The 20969-nt window shown below is 43.2% G+C and overlaps 2 protein-coding genes across 4 annotated transcripts in view; one reads left to right on the top strand and one right to left on the bottom strand.

Annotated features, from left to right (window-relative positions):
• Positions 1 to 462: 462 nt before the first annotated feature.
• Positions 463 to 20308, bottom strand: PROCR (protein C receptor). The gene is made up of 5 exons (XM_036902477.2): positions 20212 to 20308; positions 6443 to 6583; positions 4010 to 4261; positions 3325 to 3603; positions 463 to 3084 (listed from the first exon to the last, which is right to left on the bottom strand). The coding sequence occupies exons 2-5, from the start codon at positions 6510 to 6512 to the stop codon at positions 2969 to 2971; spliced, it is 717 nt and encodes a 238-aa protein (XP_036758372.1). The 5' UTR covers positions 6513 to 6583; positions 20212 to 20308; the 3' UTR covers positions 463 to 2968.
• The window catches only part of EDEM2 (ER degradation enhancing alpha-mannosidase like protein 2), a 25263-nt gene continuing 23989 nt past the window's right edge, over positions 19696 to 20969 (top strand). For 2 of the 3 annotated variants that reach the window (XM_057502935.1, XM_036902478.2), the window contains exons 1-2: positions 19696 to 19896; positions 20128 to 20238. In XM_057502935.1, coding sequence (XP_057358918.1) covers positions 19848 to 19896; positions 20128 to 20238 — 160 coding nt within the window. In that variant the 5' untranslated portion in view covers positions 19696 to 19847. The remainder of the gene's footprint in view (positions 19897 to 20127; positions 20239 to 20969) is intronic. The other variant, XM_057502936.1, reaches the window with a different exon arrangement.

Here is a 20969-nt window from a genome sequence, read left to right as displayed (position 1 = left end):
TTTTAGCTTCCCAAGTAAACAATGAGGTTCTGGAGAAGGATCATGTCTTAATCATTTGGTATTTTCTAAAGTATATAGCGTAAAACCTTGTGTATGGATGTTACTGATACATGTTTACTGAATGAGTAAATAGCTTGAAGATAAAAGGTGTAGTGGACATCTCTGGTTTTGTTTGATTTAGTTTTGCTTTTTGTTTTCTCAACATCTGAAATCTCTTCCTCTGTGTTAATTTTAATGGGAGGCAGGGTCCCACCCCCCAAAAGCAAAGCCAAAGATACCTAAAGTTTCTCTTACTCCCCCTTTGCAGCTAAGGCAAAGGCAATATGATCTAGGCTTGGTCATTTGCATGCCCCCACCAGGACTCTGAATCTTGAAAAAATAGTGGAAGGACATAGGGAACAGAGTAGAATTCACGTAAGATGGCAGCACGTGGCGGTGATGGAGGTAGAGGTTCCTGCTGTGGTGCCTTTCACTAGACCACTCCTGTGTCGTCACTTTGGCTGTGACCCCTGCTTCTGTTAGCTTGAAAAGCTGGCCTTCCCATCAACTCTGAGGATTACTTGATAACTTTCCAATATATTTATTTCCCCCTTTAGTTGTCAGAGTTGGTTTCCATTGCTTGCAACTGAGAGTCTTGGCTTACCTTTGGGAAAAGGGTTGGGAAGAAGGAGAAAGCAGGGGTCTTTCACCTTTCCCTCTGTAAACGTCTGTGTTGCCACTGTTCTGTTACTTCTGTCACTTAAAAATATGCTTTTAAAGTCAATAACCTAAAGCACAGTTGGGTGAGAAGTGGTAGGAAATAAAATTTGAAAAGAAGGATAGGGCCAGATTGTACAAGACCTTGAATATTATTTTGAGGATTCTGAATTTAGCTCAATAGGCATGGGACATTAAAAAAAAACAAAACCAAAAAAAAACCCCAAAACAATGCCATCATCAGATCCCTGTCTTTATTGGCATGTAAAGGATGAATTAGAATTCGGAGAAATTAGAAACCAGGAGAACAATAAAGAGGTTATTGCCATGTTCCATACAAAGGACTGAGAAAATTTCTCAGTTTGGAGAGAGAGAAAGATTGTCAGTCACAGGTTGGGTTTTTTCTGGAAGTAGATGCTGAGACAGAGTTTGAGGTGCAAGATATTAACTAAGAGGAAGAATCAGGAGTGAACAGAGGGAAAAGTTTAAACTGCAATGTAGATCTGACAAGGACCCAGCCAACCTGGCAGGAGCTCTGGAGTGAACACTGCTCGTCAGATTGTCCTGGAGTAGGCCAGAATGGCGGAACCTTTATACGCCTGCTTTGCTCAGTCACCAGGGTGAGGACAGCCCCAGGATGAGCATGACCTTGTGCAGGACTGTTCTCTGTAGGTAAGGCAGACTCTGAAGGAACTAAAGCAGTTAGAGGTTATCTGCTGGCTCTTACCCCTGTCGCTGAACAGCAAGTCTCTCCTTGAATGTATAACTGGGTGGCACAGAAAGAGATGAGTTATAATATCTTGAATTAAATCAATGGAGTGGAAAGGAGGGAACAGATTCTATAGAAATCATATTTTGTAGGTGGGAATGAAGAAGTAAATAAAGCTTAACACTGAGGTCTCTACACTAATATGATTTGATGGTAATTTTGTTTAACTGATAATAAACAGAGGAGAACAGGTTTGAGGAGAAGATAAGGTTGACTCTGAAATGTCTGCAAAATATTAAGTAGAGATGTTTATGAAGAATCAATGCAAAGGTGGGGGGTCTGGAGGTCAGCAGCAAGTGCTATGTTTATTGAGTATATATATATATGTATTATCTTATTTAATACAATGCCTCTATGAGGTAGGTATTGTTTTTATTATACCCTTTTTGTACATTTTATTATACCTTTTGTTTGTGAAGAAACTGAGACTTGAAGTTGAATGCCTGGCTTCAAAGAAAACTCGAGTCTGAAGACAAACACACGCTCTTCAAGACAAGATTATATTGCTTCCCCATTCCCTGTATAAACCACAACGATAGATGGTGTTTGAAGCCATGGAAGTTAGCCGGGCACCCAAAAGGGATAAAAAAGGAACCAAAAAAAAAAAGGAATTCTAAGGAAGCGAACATTTCCAAGGTGAACTGAGTAAAGCAAACTGTGAATGCAAGGCAGGAGCATTGACACAGGCAAAGGGATCAACTGAGTGGCCCAAACAGGTCTAAACTTTAGATATGGTATCTCAGAAGTTAGGGTAAAAAGAGAGTCCTAGTCCACAGTGAAATGTTGCAGACATTAGGGAGGATGAAGGTTTTACAATTAGATGTGATTGATTATCTTAGGCTAGTTTATAGAGAAGTCAGACTGCAGTGGGTGGAAAAGTGGGAGATGAGGAAGTAGAAGCAAAGGGGATAGGCTACTTTTCCAGAAGTTTTGCAATGTAGAGGAAATAATAATGCCTTTATATAAGTAAGGAATGTATTAATAGTATTAATAACTCCTTGCTCCCATATTGCTTGGATTTTACACTTCCACCATTTCTCTGTTTATTTCTTTCTACTTCTATTGTACCAGTATCCCTTTCCAAATCTAACACACCTAGAAGCATTGCATATTGTTTATTCTGGCTGTGGATGACTTGTTTTATTTGGTTATGTGTTTTGAATACCTTAGGTGATTCTGCCTGTCTTTGGAGGATAGGCCATAGACACCCACCCCCGCTGCCTCTGTTTTCCACAAAGATAGATAAGTATTCACTTAGACCAGTTCAGCAAAGCATGAAAGTTCTTAGGTTCTTAGCAAATCAGATACTCTGTCCACCTACCCTCCCTCCCCTTCTCTCCCCCAAACTCTTGGTGGGAAGATGAGGGAGAAGAAAGGAGATGCTATTCCAAACCTTCTGGGATATAATGTCTCAGAAGGGGAACCTGGTTTTGCAGGGAGCTGAGATCATCCCTTGCCAGACCCCATCAGTGCAGCCCTTTTTCAGAAGGGGCTGAAGAGTAATTAACACCGCCGTCCACCTGTGCACAGGAAGATGCCTACAGCCACACCGGCGATGATGAAACTGCCCACCAGGACTCCCAGGACCAGCGAAGTGTAGGAGCGGCCTGTTTGGCTCCCTGCAGAACATGCAGAGAATTAGCCTGAAGAACATAGCACTGAGGAGTCCATGATTTGAATCAAACCCCAATTTCTGCCCCAAAGGAAGGTGGCTAGTTTACCAAGTGACTTAAGTTGGGTGTATTTTGTTCCAAACCCCCAGCCCTGGGCCTTCTGTTGCTCAAGGTATCCATCTGTCAGGTGCATCCATTTGCCTACAACCCACCCAACACATAGACCCATTCCCAATCCCATCGTACCTTTCAAGTTTTTCATGGTGATGTGTTCCTGCACATACTGCACACAAGTGCCCTGCAGGAATTCCAGCATTTCGTACCGAGTACGATTATAGGTGTTCAGCTGCTGCAGGGTGTAAGTGACCGTTTCGGAGGGTGTTTGGGTCCCTGCTACCCATGAGGCTGTCTTTGGCTGGAAACTCAAAAAGGAGGTCCCATTCACAGCCACTTCAAAGAAGACATGGGCTCCAGAGCCCTCAGGAGGCAGCTCACAGCCCAGGAAGCAGCGAATGGTCAGAGGAACTGTGGGAGAGGGATTCAAGGTCAGGGGCCTGTGTGGAGAGGGTGCCTGGCTGTCGGGGGATATCCACCAGGATATAAGGGTGTAGGGTGGATCACAGACAGGGCCTCCCAAAAGAGTCTACCTTGAAGTCAGGCAGAAAGAGGGCCTGACGAAGGGCCCGTCAGCTAGGACACCCTCTCTTCTCTCCAGCTTCAAGCTTCTACCCAACAATCAGCGAAGGCAGGAGCCCGGGCCCCACTCAGAGCTGCGGGCTCACACAAGGCCACGCCCACCCACAAAGCCACGCCCCGTCTTCCCCAGGGGCCAGTCTTCGTCAGGTCCTGCCTCCAGGCCACGCCTCCCACGCTCGAGGGGCCGCCCTCAACGCCCCGCCCAGTCCCCGCCCACGGCGCTCGCGCCACTCACAGGCCACGCGCCGCTCACGGTGCACCAGATCCACGAGGCCCTGGAACTGGTGCAGGTAGACCTTCAGGCGGTCCAGTGTGAGCGCCCAGCTTTCGGGGTCCTCCAGGGGCTGCAGCTGGAGGATCGTGACATTGGTGCTCACGCCTTCCAGCACGTGTGTCAGAAGCCCCCCCAGCGACGCGTTGCCCTGGTACCACACTTGCTGGGGGTTGCGGAAGTAGGAGATCTGGATCATGTGGAGGTTCCTCGGACCTGGGGGCAGGAGTCAGCATGTTGGGCCCTGGCAGGCGTGGGAGGGTCGGCTTGTAGCCTGAGAATAATAACCCTCTACCCAGAGGCCGGCCGCCCACCTCGGCCCGTCTTAAATTATAAAGCTTCTTCCCACCCTGCCTCTCGTTTGACGCTCATAGTAACCCTGGCAGGCGGGAGCAGGACAGGGCTTATTATCTTCGTTTTACAGTAGAGGAAGCTGAGTCCCGAAAAACAGAAGCCACTTGCCCCGGGGTAACCCGGACAGTCATGGAAGAGCCATGCCGAACTCTTCCCTTCCTCCTTGCTCCCTCCATTTCTGGTTGGACAAATCCTGGCCTTCGATGCAATCCCGATTCCATCTCCAGTTCTCTGCCTCTGCTGCTGCCCTACTTCAGTCCTCATTGCCTCTCACCTGGACTGGAGTAGTAACTTCTTCCTCATCCCCCTTCCCTCATTTTTCAGTTTCACCCCTTTTAATCTGACCTCCACCTGACCCATAAATAAGATAATCCTTCTGCTTAAAAATCCTCCAGTGGTACACTCCTCTATCAACAGCAATAATAATCATGATGGCTATTAGTGCTTATTATGGTCTGGGCACCGTACTTTACACACATTATTATCTTATTTGCACCTGCCTCCCATCAGCTTAATGTAGTAGCTACTGTTATTAGCCACAGTCCGTATGGGAAACAGGCTAAAATGGTACAGAAGGGCCAAGGGGTGAATGCAGGCAGTCCGAGTCCAGCATTCTTAGCCACTCAGATATAGGATATCTGTCCACAGAATCAAGTACAAAGTCTTTAGCCCAGCATTCAACACAGCTGGAAACTGGGCTGCAGCTGCATTTTTGCCTCTTCCCTTGGCTTAGATAATATCAGACTACTTGGAGTTCCTCATGCTGCTTTTCGGCTGACGTGAAGAGAATGTCAGGGTTGCTTTGCCTCCTGGCAAACCTATAGTCATGCTTCAAGACCCAGCTCAGTTGTCCCCTCCTTGGAGAAGCTTTCCTGATGCCTCTTCTTTTTACTCTTCCTAGCACACTGGGTCTGTTTCAGTGTTCCCAGATTCTATGTAACTGTCTCCAAACACACAGGCTGCACTGGGCTCCTCTGGCTAAAGAATCATGTCTGGTTATTTCTGCCTCATACACCCGGTAAGGGGCTGACACAGAGTTGGTGCCCAGAGAATGATCAAGGAGAGAGTGAATCGTCAATCTGTGTGTGTGGGTGAGTCTTGTCCACATTTGCATTTGAGAAGTTGTGCTCTGTGACTACAGGTGTGAATAAATAAATCTGTGTGCACACCTCTAAACAAGGTTCCTAATGCTCTGTGCCCCAGTCTCCTCTGTAAAACGGAGATAGTATTACCCATCTTGTAGAGATATTGCAGGGGTTAAATGAGTCAATACATGTACTAACCATAGTGAGCACTCACTGAATACTGGCTATTATTTGCTGCCTCTCTGAGGAGGACACTGAAGCTATAGAGACTGGGGGAGAGGGGAGAGGAATCCCCTGTCAAGTACAATGCAGGGCAAGAAATCCCCTTCTGCTTAAATGGAGCCATTTCAAGCACCTGATCCCCCACCCAGGAGCTCTCCTGTTGGTCACAGCTGCTCTTGCACCCGAGTTCCACCTCACCAGCTGCCCCACCTTCCTCTACCTCCTCCAGGCTCCTCTTCTGCCTCGCATATCTCAGCCCATCTTGCCCCAAGCCTGCCATCATTTTCCCAGTGTCTACCCACTCCTTCCACCTCTAATCTCGTCTCTGAGACTCTTGCCATCTTCCCAAGACTCACCCCTATCCACTATCAATTTTAGTTCAACTTTATATTTGCCTACAGAACAATCATTCTAACATAAACTTAAATTCTTATCTATGTATTTAGACTTCATCCCATCTCTCCCCTCTCCCCGAGGCTAATTCCCTACCCTTTCTACCTGTCCTTCTATTTTTCCAGCCCTGTTTCCCCACAGCCTTCTCCATCACCTCCTACCCAGGGGCTGAACTGTACTTTCTCACCTTGGCTTTGGGACACAAACCAGTCCCCAGGACCCTGCCTGCCTTGCTACAGAGAGATGCGGCTGGCTGCAGACCCAGACCCTGTGGGGTCAGCTCTCCTCTGGTCTTGCACATTTCCCCAGACAGGCTGAGAGTCTCTAGAACCATCCAACTCACCATCTGAGGCTTCTCCGCTACCAAGGGACCAGCCAGGCAGGAGCAGGAGAGGCAGCAGTGTTGACAACATCCTGGGCCTGAGGTTCCTGACCCCACCTGGCCTCCCAGCTTTGGCAGGCTGGGGGCTCGGCTGACTGCTGCCTAGAGGAGAAAGAAGTGAGGACTGTCTGGAAGGGGAGGAGGCTGAAAAGAGGCTGGAGGGTGGCCAGCAAAGGACAGGAGGAAGAGGACGTCAGGCTTATAAAGTGTTATTCCTACCCTGTCTCATTTCCTACTAGGGGGCCGGCCTCCCTCTTGCCCTCCCCCTGCCCCGCCCTGCATCGGCCCTTCTGTTCAGACCTCCTCTTTTCCAGGCCTCTCCTCTTTGGAGGAATAGGGAGCAGTGGAAAAGGGGGAGAAGGGCTCAGAGGCCCTGCCCTCGATGAGTCAAGGGGTGGGGCATCTACTTTCAACTTAGAGCCAATTCTGGGGTGTAGATATCCGTAGGTTACTGAGGCTGAAACTGAGGCCCAGAGAGGTGCAGGAACTTGCCCAGCCTAAGGTTATACATCACAGCGGTGACAGGTCTGGAATTAGAATTCAGTTTTCCAGCATGCTACATTTTATGAGAATTTAAATAACAGCAGTTACACAATCAGGAATCTTGCTCTCAGAAATAGTCACAAAATGAGCATAAAGCACCTCACTGCAGCATTGCTTGTAATAGAGAATTATGAACAATCTAAATCTCAGTAGAGGATTGGTTACTTAAAGCAATACTTTTCAAACTGAGGCCACATCTACAGTGGACAATGAAAACAATTTAGCAGGGTTTTTGGTTTTGTTTTTTTAAATGGAATAGAACAGAATAATAATTTTCAGTCCATCACCCTTGGCCAGGGTAACCATTATTTCGTGAAATATTTGTTTGGTTGTATATGTGTGTGTTGGCTGTGTGTATATGTTTTTATGATAGGTTTTGGATAGCTGTCTAAAATGTCTCTCATACTCCAGGAAGCAAGTAGAAAAATTTGGAGGTCAATCCATACTATGGAATACTATGCAATAGTTAAAAAAAACCCACCTCCCCTGTAATTCCCACTCTATTTCCATCATATTACTCAGCACTACCTGAAATTATACTACTTATTCTTTTACATTTATTGTTTGAATGTTCCACCAGTATGTATGAGTTTGGAGACTTCCATTGTCTACTGGGCCTTGAATCATGCACATCATAAATTATATCATAATAAATAATAAATATCAGCTAATGGATGACTAAATGAGTTATGATATGCATAAATCTCCAAAAGTAAGTTGCAGAACATTATGTATAGTTAAGAACCATTTCTGTGTCAACCACATACATAACAACTAAACAACCTGTTTTTTTTATGGGAATAAATGACTCTGGAATGATGTACATCAAATATAGTAGTGATTTATCTCCAGGGAGGGGCCTGAGATTGAGAGAGAGAGAGAGAGAGAGAGAGAGAGAGAGAGAGAGTGTGTGTGTGTGTGTGTGTGTTAGGGGTGGCAATCTCATGAGAGGCTTCTCACTCTTGTGTGAAGGGTTTCATCACCCTATCTGTATTGTTTGAAAATTTTGCATCTAGAATGTGATCATATATCACTTACTTAATTAAAAATAAGAGTTTAAGTAATAAATTATGGTGGAAGAGTATGGTAAATCATTGTGAGCTGATGTATTGTCATGAGACATTGGTAAGTAAATAAGTGTGAAACAATACATATAGTTACATTATTTTTCGTTTAAAATTTTACTTCTGTCCAAGTAATACCCATATAATTCCATTCTCAAATTGAAAAAAAAAAACCTAACTGTGTGTGTATCTGTGTATTTGTATGTACATAGGAGAAATGCCTGAAACGGTACTATCAATGGAGATTACCTCTGCGGAGTGGGCTTAGGTAAACGGCTGAGGGAAGATTTTAACTTTTGTTTCATATATTGTTCCTTGGAGGGAGAGTTGATGTCATAGTGGAATTGGGGGCAAACTTGGGTACACCCCAGGCTCCCATTTTCTGAACTGAATACTGTGTATGCAAGAGTGTGCTCACCTCTCAGCTACTGCAAACTAGCTTAGAAATAGCAAAGTATTTTTCCAGCTCAGTCAAGATGGTCTAGTCAGAAGAATGGAGCCTTGTTTTCCTGGACTGGCACTTAGGAAAAGTAGGACTTAAATCACTGTCAATTAAATTGTCTTGCCTTTTATTAAAAAAATATTATGAAATAGGTTATATTTGAAAAATGATTTCATGCTTGAAAAATTTCATTACAAATTTTCATATCCCCACTACCCAGCATAAAAAAATAAATGACCAGTATAATTGAAGGCCCCCATATACTCCTCCCCAATCATGTCTTTCTTCCCTGACATCACTCCACCACCAGGTAACCACTAATCAGAATTTCTATTTTTCATTTCCTCATTTCTATATACTTTTATTACATATTCATGTAGCCCTAGGCAATGTGTTCTGGTATTCTGCATATATGAGCTTTGGAAAAGTGGTACTAGAGGGCATATATTCTGCAAGTTGCTTTTTTCACCTAACATTAAGATTCATCCATATTGTTATGTGTAGGTCAACTAATTTCCACCACTTACAAATGCCTTCTTATATATAATATGAATGTACAACTTATATGTATGAATATACCATCATTTATCCATTTTCCTGTTGGTAGATATTAAAGGGTTTTTCCAATTTTTTTGTTACTACAAGCAGTGCTGGTATGATATTGTATACATTTTCTAGGGTCTTTGTAGGTGTGAACTTGGGAGTGGAACTGCTGAGTCCCAGGGTATAGGCATCTTTAGTTTTACTAGAAATTTCCAAACTGTTTTATAAAGTGTTTGGGCCGATTTACATTCTCAGGTGCACAGGAGAGTTTCCTCGCTCCTCATCCTTGCCAACCATTGGCATTGTCAGATGGTCGGGTGTAAAAATGGTACTTCATCTGGTTTTTACTTGGCTTTATACGATTCCTAGTGAGTTTGTGCATCTTTTTGCTTTGCCTTTTTCTCACTTGAGGGCTGGAAGGATGCTTTGGGCTATGATTGTATATGTTTGAGTGTATGATTGATTGAGCCAATTTGGAATTGAGTGCTGTCAGTCTTCAGTCTGCAGGTAGGGCCAGGGTCACTGGGGTTAATGTGGGTCCACACCGCCATCCACAGAGCTAAGGACAGACAGGTCTTTCCCACCAAGCTGAGCTCTGACATGGGCTGTGGGGCAATAGCAGCAACTATTTCCCAAGCACCTGCCTCACACACCAGCACCCTGAAAATTAAACAGCAGAGAAAACAATTATTATTACAGCTAACATTTATCATGGACCAGAAACAGTTTAAGCTCTTTACATAAATAACACACTTGATCTACATGCCAGCCCTGCAAGGTGGCTTTCATTAACATCACCATTTTACTAATAGAGAAACTGAGGCTCTGAGAGGAGAAGTGACTTACCTAAGGTCATGCAGCAAAAGCTGTAATTTGAACCCACACCTCTGATGCCAAAGTTTGTGAATTAAACTACCACATAGTATCTCAAAAATTTCGGGAGATCACTCTTCATCAATACATTTCTGAATACATACTTCCAATATGCTTGAATATTTATATTATATGTAATATAAAACACACCAAAAATTATACTCCGTGCTCGACCTTTATCCCTTCCTCTGGGGGTAGATAGCATTAGGCTTATCATCTCCATGTTACAGATGAGATCATTAAAGTCTAGAAAGGTTAAGTAACCTGCCCAAGGTTACACAGCTTTGAAGTGCAGAGCAGGGATTTGAACTTTAAGAGGATGGAGTATGGGATGGGGTACAGGGAACACAAAGAGAGTATTGCGGGTGAGGAAGCTGGTGAGTGGAGGCAGCTTGAGGTGTCCCTTTTTCCCCTTCTAAACCTAGGGTTGGGAGTGGGGAAGGGAAGAGAAGGCAGAGCCTTTCTCTTCCACACTGGAGCTAGAGCCTATGCTGTATGTGGCCTGCGTAGCCAAGAGGCACAAAACTGCCGAGCGGAGTGGGCACAGAGCCAGCAGCTGAGATTTGACTGAGACCTAAAGAATGAGGCTCCTGTTGAGCAAAAGGAAGTAACGGAAGCAAGTGGTGGCATTTCCCACTCCAGAGAGCACATGCTGGGGGAAGATAAGGAAGACAGGAAGCTGAGCCGGTCAGTCAGTGCCGGTGCAGCCCCAGTGGGTGAGGAGAGGCCCCTCCAGGGGCTGCAGGAACCCCGCTGAGCCAGGGCCTGGCAGTGTGCCCAGCTGGACTTCAGAGGACCAGCCTGTCCCTCCCCTGTAGCTACTGAAGATAGGCAGTTTAACCAACCAGGCCCAACCCAGATAACACTGGAGGGTGGTCCCTTCAGAGATCACCCCCCTCTTAGGACATGGAATAATAACAACATTTCTCAGGAACTTAGAGTGTGCTGGGCACCATATTAAGGAAGCAGAGTACATGTGTTTTATTCTTACTAGTGCCCTACAAAAAGTATGAAGAAACAGCCATTGTTGCCATTTTACAGATGAGGACATGGAGGCGCAGAACAGTGAACTGACCCACTTGAAGTTACCCACCTATTAAAAGATGGAGCTGGGACTCAAACCCAGGTGAGTTGGACTCCAAAACATACTTTCTTAACTATGACACCATCCTATGAGGATAAATGAGATGACTCACACAAAGTGCAGGAACACAGTACGTATTCAGTAGGAGGGAGAGATAAGACAGGAGCCTGGCTTTGGGGGCAGCCAACAGAATGACCCTGCAGCAGGAAGAATTGAGGGTAGATATTAAGTATGATTTCCTGAAGGGGAAGCAAAGGAATGGATAGGAGTCTTACTCAAGATTTACCCCTGAAGACACTCATACATTTCATTTTAGGGGACATGAAAAGAAGCCCCACAAAGTCAGGATGGTTCCAGCTCTGGGCTGCCCAGTAAGTGGTGGGAGTCTGGTATGCCTGGCTTGGTTCCTGCCTATCTTTTCAGCCTTATCTTTCCATGTATTCCAGTCTTAGCCAAATATGCTCCTTCTGGTTTCCTGAACACAGAGCATTCAAATGTTATCTTTTTCACTTTCCTTATCTGTCTTCATATAAACAGAAGTTCCTAAATTTTAGGATGGTCAACTTTATCGATCTTTTCCATTAGTTCTTGCTTTTTTGTGACTTCTTTAAGAAATCCTTCTCTACCTGGGATCATGTAGCTATTCTGTTTATCTTCAAAAGCTTTTAAATTTTGTCCTTCACTTTTAGGGGTATGGTGTAGAGGTCAAGATGGGTTTCTTTTATGTGGATATCCAGTTGTTCCAGCGCCACTTATTGAAAGTCTGCCCATCTTCATACCTTACAGATCAAGAGTTCTCATGTGTTCTTCAAGAGTGTCTTGCCTATTTTTATATACTGAACTCCTATACATAAATTTCACAATCATTTTATCAGGTTGATGGGATTTGGGTTGGTATTGCATATCATGTATTAATGGCCTTGGGGAGAATTGACATCATCACAATATTGAGTCATGTAATGTATGATGGAGTGTGTCTCTTCATTTATTTATTTATTTATATCTTCTTTGGTGTCTCTCAGAGTTTTATAAGTGTCTCTCTAGACATGTTGCCCATCCTTTGTTTTATTTTTTCCCCCCCTAGGTCCTTTATATTTTAAAATGTTATTATAAATGGTACTTAAAAGAAATTTCATGTTTTAACTGCTTATTGCTGGTATACAGAAATACTGATAATTTTGTTGCATTTATTCTGTATCTAGAAACCTTAGTAACTTTTATTTATTCCAATAATTATAGATTTTTATGGATTTTTAAATATGCATAGTCATATCACTAGAAGATAGTGATAGTTTTATTTCTTCCTTTCAACTTTTTAACTTATTTATTTTTTCCCTTAACTTTTTGTTCTGGTTACAGCCTATAGTACAGTGTTGACAAGAAATGAAAGAAAATAGAAGAGAGTATTCATGTTATTTTCCTGGCTTAAAAAGGAAAGCTTTCAACATCTTATTACTAAATATGATGTTTGCTGTATGGTTTATTGTTTTTGTTGTTTAAATATCCTTTATCAGATGAAGAAAGATTCTTTTTATTCCTAGTTTGCTGAATTCTTATGTTTTTTGAGGTTTTCAAATCCTTTATCATTATCATATGAAATGATCATACTATTTTCCATACTTAATTGTTAATGTGGCAAGTGTATTGCTTGCCTAGTGCTAAACTAAACTAACCTTGCATTGCTGAGATAAACAACCTCTTCATGAGGTATTATCCTGTTCACATATATTTCACTCTTCTCCTACTTTTTCCAGACTTCTCCAAATCCTCCCCAGCCCTTCAAAACCCTATCCAGATACCACCTCCTCCTCAAAGCCCTCCCAGATGCTCCCAGCCTGACATGACCTCTCACTCTTCTCATAAAACCAATAGAACTTTGCCTCCCATTGTAGCTACATCCTCACATTCTATCTCCTTGTCTTTTCTCCTAGACTGTAAACTCCCGAAGGGCATCTTTGTACTCTCTTCACAGCCCACTCCCTCCTCCCAGGACCCAGAGCAGAGGTGGTATAGGAGTGTAACAGAAGATGAGGCCATGGACTCTGAGGTAAAGCTGCCTGGGTTCACATCTTAGCTCCGCCACTTATTAGCTGTTGGATTTAGGGCATGCTCTTGGCCTAAACCCATGAGTAAAATCTGAGGAATAATAGAACCTGACTCACAGATTTGTTATGAGATAAGTGAATCATGTAACACATACTATTTCTGTTTGCTTCTTTCACAGCAGTTGCCACTACACACTATGCTTGTACTACTCTGAACTGCACATGAGTTATGTGCAATAGCTTCTGAGAGCCATTTTCTCTTCTTCGTTTATTTCCTCTAAAGCTGTTCACATGCTGCTTCAGTCTTTTATTTAATTGAGCACTTACTGTGTGCAAGGACGTGAAGCACACAAGATCCCTGTTCGGAAGCAGACAATCAAGTAAGGGAGAGAGAAATATAAACAGACAATGATAACACAGTATGATTAGTATTAAGATAGAGGGATAGGGTGGTGGAGGACTGGGGCTGGGAAGCATGGAGGGCATCTAACTTAGGAGAATAGAGTCCTCTAACTTAGCCTCGGGGTCAGAGAAGACTTCTCAGACAAGATGATTCCTAAGCTGGCCCTTAGTGAGTGGTAGGAGTGGGAGTATGGCAGAAGTGTTGGGAAAAGGTGTCTTAGATACAGGGAGAAGGGGCAAAAGAATATAATATGAGAGGAGGAAGAATATAACATGCTTGAGAAATTGGTAGTACTTAAGTAAGGCCAAAACAGAATAGGTGGTGAGGAGGGAGAAGTGATATAAAGAGGTAAGCAGGAGTCCAATGAAGAACCTGTCATGTAATACCAAGGAGTTGAAACTTCATCTTGAGGTGATTCTCATCCCCTTCTTTGGCCCACCTAACACCTATTAGAGTAGGTGACACCTACTCCAGGAAGCCTTCTCTGACTTCATGTCCACAAGTCTGGTTGGACAGACCTCTGTTCTACTACAGCTCTCTTTCTGTTCATCATAGCCCTTACTTCTTTCCATAATTGTCTGTTTAAGCATCTGTTCTCCAAACCAAAAGCTGTAAAAGGGCAGGCAATGTGTTTTAACATTCCTGTATGACCAGCCTAGCAGAGTTCCACAGCAAATGCTCAGCAGATGTTTATAGTATGAATGAAAAAATAAATAGGATGACCAGGGAAAATTGTCACTGGCAAAATGCCTGGCATATAATTGGCCTTTAGAAAACTATTTACTTTTTTTTGTGCCTCAGGCTTTGTCATCTGGAAAATTGGGATAAAACATAAACTTTTCTCAAAGGGGTATCACGGATCTGTGAATTGCTTAACTAAGGGTCTGATACTTAGTGGCAAGGATAATTCTCAGAATGTTAAAAACAAACTTCTCATATAATTAGGAAGTAAGCATGAGTCAAAGTTTCATTTTGGGACTAGGAGGGTGACAAAGCCAGTACTAAATAGAATATATAAAAGCTGAAGTTTTTATAGTCAATGATAAAGGAAAAATATTGAAATGAGATTGCTAAATTATATACAATATGGATTAATGTCTTAAGGGCAATTAAATCAAAGCCTTTAGGATTAGTTTCTCTACTAGAAAGAAAGGAAATCATATCTTATTACTGTGAAATGTCTGGGCACTTATCAATTGTGTAAATAACATTAAATTGCTCTTCAGAGGCAGATGACTTTTAAGTAGACTTTCTAGTCAATGCTTTATGATGATATAAAAAGGTCACACATCATCTTTTTACTTTAGTAACATGTTTTGAATAGTGTTTCTTAACCCTATTAAGTTTAATTTAATAGATACCATTATTATTAAGGCTTTCAATAAATGTTTGCTGGATGGATTTTCTATTAGACATTTTCCTTCTTGCCAGCTGCAGGGTTTGGGGCCTGGATGGCAGGCAGGCTGACGGGGAGATCCTGTAGGACACCTGGCCTGTGGGCTCTTCCCTTCCTCGGCCTGGGATGGTGTCGCTCTAATGGTGTAGCAGCAAAGCAGGCACCCTCCCCCCAATAAGAATATATTTCTTGATATTTCCAAAAAGGCAGTGAGTGAATAAAATCAGAAATTTGTTGGACACTATGCATTTGTTTTTTCCATTTTTTAATTTAAAAAATTGCAGTAAAAATGCATATAATAAAATTTATTTACTATCTTAACCACTTTGATTGTACAGTCCCATGGCATTAAGGACAGTCACATTGTTGTGCAAACATGACTACCATCCATTCTACAGCTCCTTTCATCTCACAAAACTGAAACTCCCTACCTATTAAACAATAACCAATCCCTCCATCCCCAGCCCCTGGCAACCACCCTTCTGCTTGTCTCTATGAATTGACAACTCAAGGAACCTCATACAGGATAAGTGATATCACACAATATTTGTTGTTCCGTGTCTGGCTTATGCTACTCAGCATAATGTCCTCAAGTTTCATCCATGTTGTAGTGTATGTCAGAATTCCCTTCTTTTTTAAGGCTGAATCATATGCCATTGTATTTATAGACCCCATCTTGTTTATTCACTCATCCATTGGAGGACACTTGCATTGCTTCCACCTTTGGGCTCTTGTCTCCACTTATTTTATAGTATAGGATTATTTTTATTTTGAATTGCACATGAAGGACGGGCACCATTTTCAGGGTTTGAGATCTCAAAGTCAAGGCCTGAGACTAATCAGACTATGAGACCATTTGTAATCTATTAGACCATTTGCGTAAATACACCCAGGATGGCTAGGTTTCTCTAGGCTCACTTAGCCACAGGTCTGAGTTCAATTGAACACAGGCATTCTAAAATGTGTTCTGGGGCTCTGACTAAGGATTCATTGCTCTCAATATTTGGACATGCAGGGGATGGGGAAATTCAAGCATTTCTACAAAGCTACAGATGGGAAATTTCTCAGGAATAAGCTAGTTATTTCATGACCGCCCAAAAGTATGTAGCTGGCAAGCTCTGCCCTGAGAGCTGGGAGAAATCTGCTTGAACCATATGACCTCCAGATGCTAGAAAAGGAATTCCCGGATACTTCCCTGCTAAAAGTAGTAAGAGAAATAGGTCAAAGGAGAACTAGAGTGTCTTGGCTTCTACCTTCAGGGAATTGAACTTTCTACTCTGACTTTCCAGCAAAAAGGAATGTTGAATGTAGAATAATGTGAAACTAAAGCTAGAGGACACTGCAGAAGTCAGTCACATCTCCACTTTTTAAATCCTGTATTGGCCTTTTATTTATGTATTTGTCATTAATCTCATAAGTACAATAGAATATACACTGACTGGGTCCAAATCTTGGCTACACCACTAATTCAGTGTGAGATATTTGTTGTTACTAAAACTCCAGTTTGTAAAATCTGTGCTGCCATTTAAAAAAATCTGTAAAATGGTGATAATCAATAATGCTGTCTCAGAAGGTTGTGGTAAGGATTAATGGTGTTAAAGCATATAAATTACCAAGAACAGTGCCTGGAACACAGTCAGTGCTGTATACATGCTTGCTATTATAAATAACATGTTGCCATTTTCTTATTAGCATTACTATCATTATTATTCAGTTGGCAAATAGTCACATTTCATTTGGAGTGTTGTGCTCTGGTTTTATTCTGCTTCATGATTGTTTCCAGAGGAAAACTGAAGCAATTTGCAATTAATATGCTGAATTCTGTTTCTTAAGTTTTTTGCTTGCAGTAACTCTTTGTGAATCTGTAAATATTTTCCTTGTGCTGAGAGGTTGTCCTATTGTTTCATTTTCCAGATATGGCAACTGAATCACCAAAAGGGAAAGTAACTTGCCCACAATCACACAGACAGTTGCTAAACCAGTAAGAGTACCAAAGGCTTCTGACCACTGGTCTGAGGCTTGGTGCACTCAGCACAGAGTCTAACACTGACCTTGAGTACTGATAGGATCTGAGCATCTCTAAACTCTCTTCGCCCAAAGGAAGACTTGAACACTCTGTGATTCTAAGTATTCTCCATCTTTCCTTTCATCAAAATTGCAAGCCCTTCAAGGGAAAGGACTATAGCTTCACTACTTCGGACTTTTCATTGTGTGCCTAGCACTGTGCTTCAAACTCTTGAGGGCAGAAATTATTCCCCTTGGATTACTAAGAGCAGATGCTCAAAATATGCAATGAATAAATACACCCCCCTTTTTAAAAAAAGGACAAGGGGGGCACGAAGAGAGTATTTACCGAGAAATTAATGTGTCACTATGCAGAGAATTTTAACGCTATCCCATTTAATCCCCAGAAATCCTTTATGGCATTCTCAGTTTCCACATTTTGAATCAGGAAGTTAAGGTTCAGAGAGGTTGGAAACTTACTCTGAGTCTCTTCATAAGTAAATGTTCAAGTCTGACACTTCTGTGGTAGACTACAACCATCTACAATTCATTATTATAATCACAGAGTGGGAGGTAAAGCCAGGAAAGAAGAGTCCCAATGCTTTCCAGAGCATTAAAAAAAAAAGGTTGTTCTCATGAGAGAACAATGAAATCAACCACATAAACTATGAAAATATAAGTCATGGTTTGTATTTGTTTTATGACTTCGGAAAATGCACATTTTCATCAAGCTAGGAAAAGAAAACAAAGAAAAATTATAAGCACTTAAATCTTGCTCATAAAAAGATACTTATCATTACCAAATCCAGGCAACATGGCCCCACTTTCCCTATAAACACCTATCCATGCTAGAGTTTTGAATGGGAGACAAAAAAATAAACTACAGGACTTGTGTGGAGAGGACAGTTTGGCCTGGGTAAGTTTCATAGCATGGAAAGATCCAGACCTGAAAAATAATTATTACCTGTGCTAGGATGAAAAACAGTCCCTAAAGATAACTAGGGACTAATCCCTGGAATCTGTAAATGTTACCCCATTTGGAAAAAGGATCTTTGCAGATGTGATTAAGCTAAGGATCTTGAGGTGATAAATTATCCTGTATTATTATCCAGATGGTTCCTAAATGCAATCGCAAGTGTCCTTATAATAGAGGGGCAGAGGCAACAGGCAAACGAAAAGATGCTCCACATCACTAATTATCAGGGAAATGCAAATTAAAATCACAATGAGATATCACCTCACACCAATTAGGATAGCCAACATAGAAAAGACTAGGAACAACAAATGCTGGCAAGGATGCGGAGAAAGGGGAACCCTCCTACACTGCTGGTGGGAATGTAAACTAGTTCAACCATTGTGGAAAGCAGTATGGAGGTTACTCAAAAAACCAAAAATAGAAATACCATTTGACCCAGGAATTCCACTCCTAGGAATTTACCCTAAGAATGCAGGAGTCCAGTTTCAAAAAGACATATGCACCCCTATGTTTATCGCAGCACTATACAATAGCCAAGAAATGGAAGCAACCTAAGTGTCCATCAGTAGATGAATGGATAAAGAAGATGTGGTACATATACACAATGGAATATTATTCAGTCATAAGAAGAAAACAAATCCTACCATTTGCAACAACATGGATGGAGCTAGAGGGTATTATGCTCAGTGAAATAAGCCAGGAGGAGAAAGACTAGTACCAAATGATTTCACTTAACTGCGAAGCATAAGAACAAAGCAAAAACTGAAGGAACAAAACAGCAGCAGACTTACAGAACCCAAGAATGGACTAACAGTTGCCAAAGGGAAAGGGACTTGGGGGGCAGGGGAGGCGGGAGGGAGAAGGGAGGGAGAAGGGGAATAAGGGGCATTACGATTAGAACACATAATATGGGGAAGGGCACAGGGAAGGCAGTATAACACAAAGAAGACAGTGACTCTATCTTCCTACGCTGATGGACAGTGACTGTAATGGGGTATGTGGTGGGGACTTGATACTGGGGGGAATCTAGTAACCACAGTGTTGTTCATGTGAGTGCATATTAACGATACCAAAAAAAAAAAAAATGCAGGGTTGCCTCCCCTGCGCATTACACTGCCCAAAGTCATGGGTGTTGCTATGGTCTAAAATACCGACTAAACTCTTGGAACTGGGAAAATGGGTCCCAAACTTTCTCAGAGTTATAGTGCCCCAGGATCTTCATTCTCACCCAGAATACTCTACAGAGTTGTAGCCACCGGGATGGAGGAATGTGACGGGGAAACTTCTGCTTTGGGATGACACTGAAGAGACCATGACGAGGTAACCACACCCCAAACGGACGGAGAGGACCGTCAAAAATTAAGTCCTAGAACTGAAGGATTTCTGGAGATGCCAAGAGTAGCTGCTTTGGACTAATAAATGGAAGTAAACTGTATCTCACACAATCAGCAGGGAATTACCTTGGGAAACCCAAGATGCCTAATAATGGTAAAAGCGGAACATTTTTCTTCCTTTTTATACGTCCGCTCAACAAATATTGAGTCCTTGCTGGTCCCCGCCTTCATGCTTAATAAGATGGTTTTAAAAAATGATAGTGTACTTACAGTGCTACGTATAGTCTGTCTTAGTACACAATAAACACTGTTAGTAAAACATTAATTATAATATCTGTAACAGCCATGCTTTAAGACACGTTGAGCTCCGCTTCCGAGACTCCACGTACCAAGATACTCTTTGCCTTGGGCGGGGATGGAGAGGGAGGAGGGTTCCCGCTACCCATTGCATTCTGGGGCTTGTAGTCCGGAAGCGGGCGACCGATTCAGCAACGCGCAGGCGCACTAGCACAGATTACCGGAAGAACCTGCAGAGGCTCCCAGGATGAGCGGGTGGCAGTGGCTGGTGCTGCGGCGGCGGCGCTGACAGGACACGAGCTCTATGCCTTTCCGGCTGCTCGTCCAGCTTGGCCTCCTGTGCGCGTGGCTGCCTCTGCACCATGGGGCGCCGGGTCCCGATGGCACCGCACCCGACCCCGCCCGCTACAGGTGAAGGGTGTCAGGCTCCAGCCCTAACATAGTTGGGAAACGGGAAGCACAGACCTGGTCTCATTCCTTTTCTCTCCACCTCAGGATCACCCCCTGACCTGCTCGGAACCCGCCACTGGGCTCCCCGCAGAAATTAGGTGGTGATTCCCACTTCCCTCCCTAAGTTTTGCCCGTTCCCCTGGCTGGTTTCGCTTTCTGGGCCCCTGCCTTATTTCTCGTACCTCGCACCAGGGAGCGAGTCAAGGCCATGTTCTACCACGCCTACGACAGCTACCTGGAGAATGCCTTTCCCTACGACGAGCTGCGACCTCTTACCTGTGACGGGCACGACACCTGGGGCAGGTAGTGCGAGCGGAGGAGCAATGGGGCAGCCGGGGTCTGGCAGTCCAGTCCTAAGTGGGCGCGTATCATATGGGGCTGGTGGTTCCACGATCTTCTCACCGGTTCCAGGAACTCCCCAACAGGGTGAGGCCAGTTCCCTCCAGTTCAGGCCATCATTGCCAGGATCCACCCACCCTCTTGGAAACTTGGAATCCCACAGCGGAAAAAGTCTGAGTTAGCCTGGTGGACTGGGTCTCTACTCTCCAGCCACAACAGTAACAGTCACCAGCTGTGGGGACTTGGGCTCATCTCTGGAGTCAGGATATGGTGGAAGGACTCCAAGAGGTCAGAAGACCCAATTCTTTCATTTTATACGTGGGCAAACAGGCCTAGGAAGAGACGTAACTTTCAAACATGAAACTGCAGCACCTTTGTTATTAGTGTGACTGAAACACGTTTCCCCCATTACCCTCACTTTCAAGGTCTCAGTTCAAAATGTCACCTGAGCATCAGCTCCCCTAACTGCCCCTTCTGCAGGTCACTCTCACAAATCACTGTTTCTTTGTAGCACTTCTCGCTCTCTTGACACTACCTGCTAGTTTGTCTTTCTTAACTTCCCTAGAATAAAGGTCTATGAGTAATAGCATTATCTGTCCTGTTCCTTGCTGAGCGAGTGGAGAGTCATTGCATTTAGCTGAAGCTGATGATTAAACACTGTGCTAAGCATTTTACTTGTATTATTTTATTTAACT

This window comes from Manis pentadactyla, chromosome 5 (assembly GCF_030020395.1).
Source record: "Manis pentadactyla isolate mManPen7 chromosome 5, mManPen7.hap1, whole genome shotgun sequence".
Taxonomy (NCBI): Eukaryota; Metazoa; Chordata; class Mammalia; order Pholidota; family Manidae; genus Manis; species Manis pentadactyla.
This window is presented reverse-complemented; position numbering and strand designations above follow the sequence as displayed.

What these genes read in the sequence shown, in the direction of transcription:
- PROCR (XM_036902477.2), bottom strand. Translation starts at nt 6,512, where the DNA reads ATGTTGTCAACACTGCTGCCTCTCCTGCTCCTGCCTGGCTGGTCCCTT. An exon ending in TAGCGGAGAAGCCTCAGATG is followed by an intron (nt 4,262 to 6,442) that starts GTGAGTTGGATG and finishes TCCTGCCCCCAG; the next exon opens with GTCCGAGGAACCTCCACATG. An exon ending in CACCATGAAAAACTTGAAAG is followed by an intron (nt 3,085 to 3,324) that starts GTACGATGGGAT and finishes CATGTTCTGCAG; the next exon opens with GGAGCCAAACAGGCCGCTCC.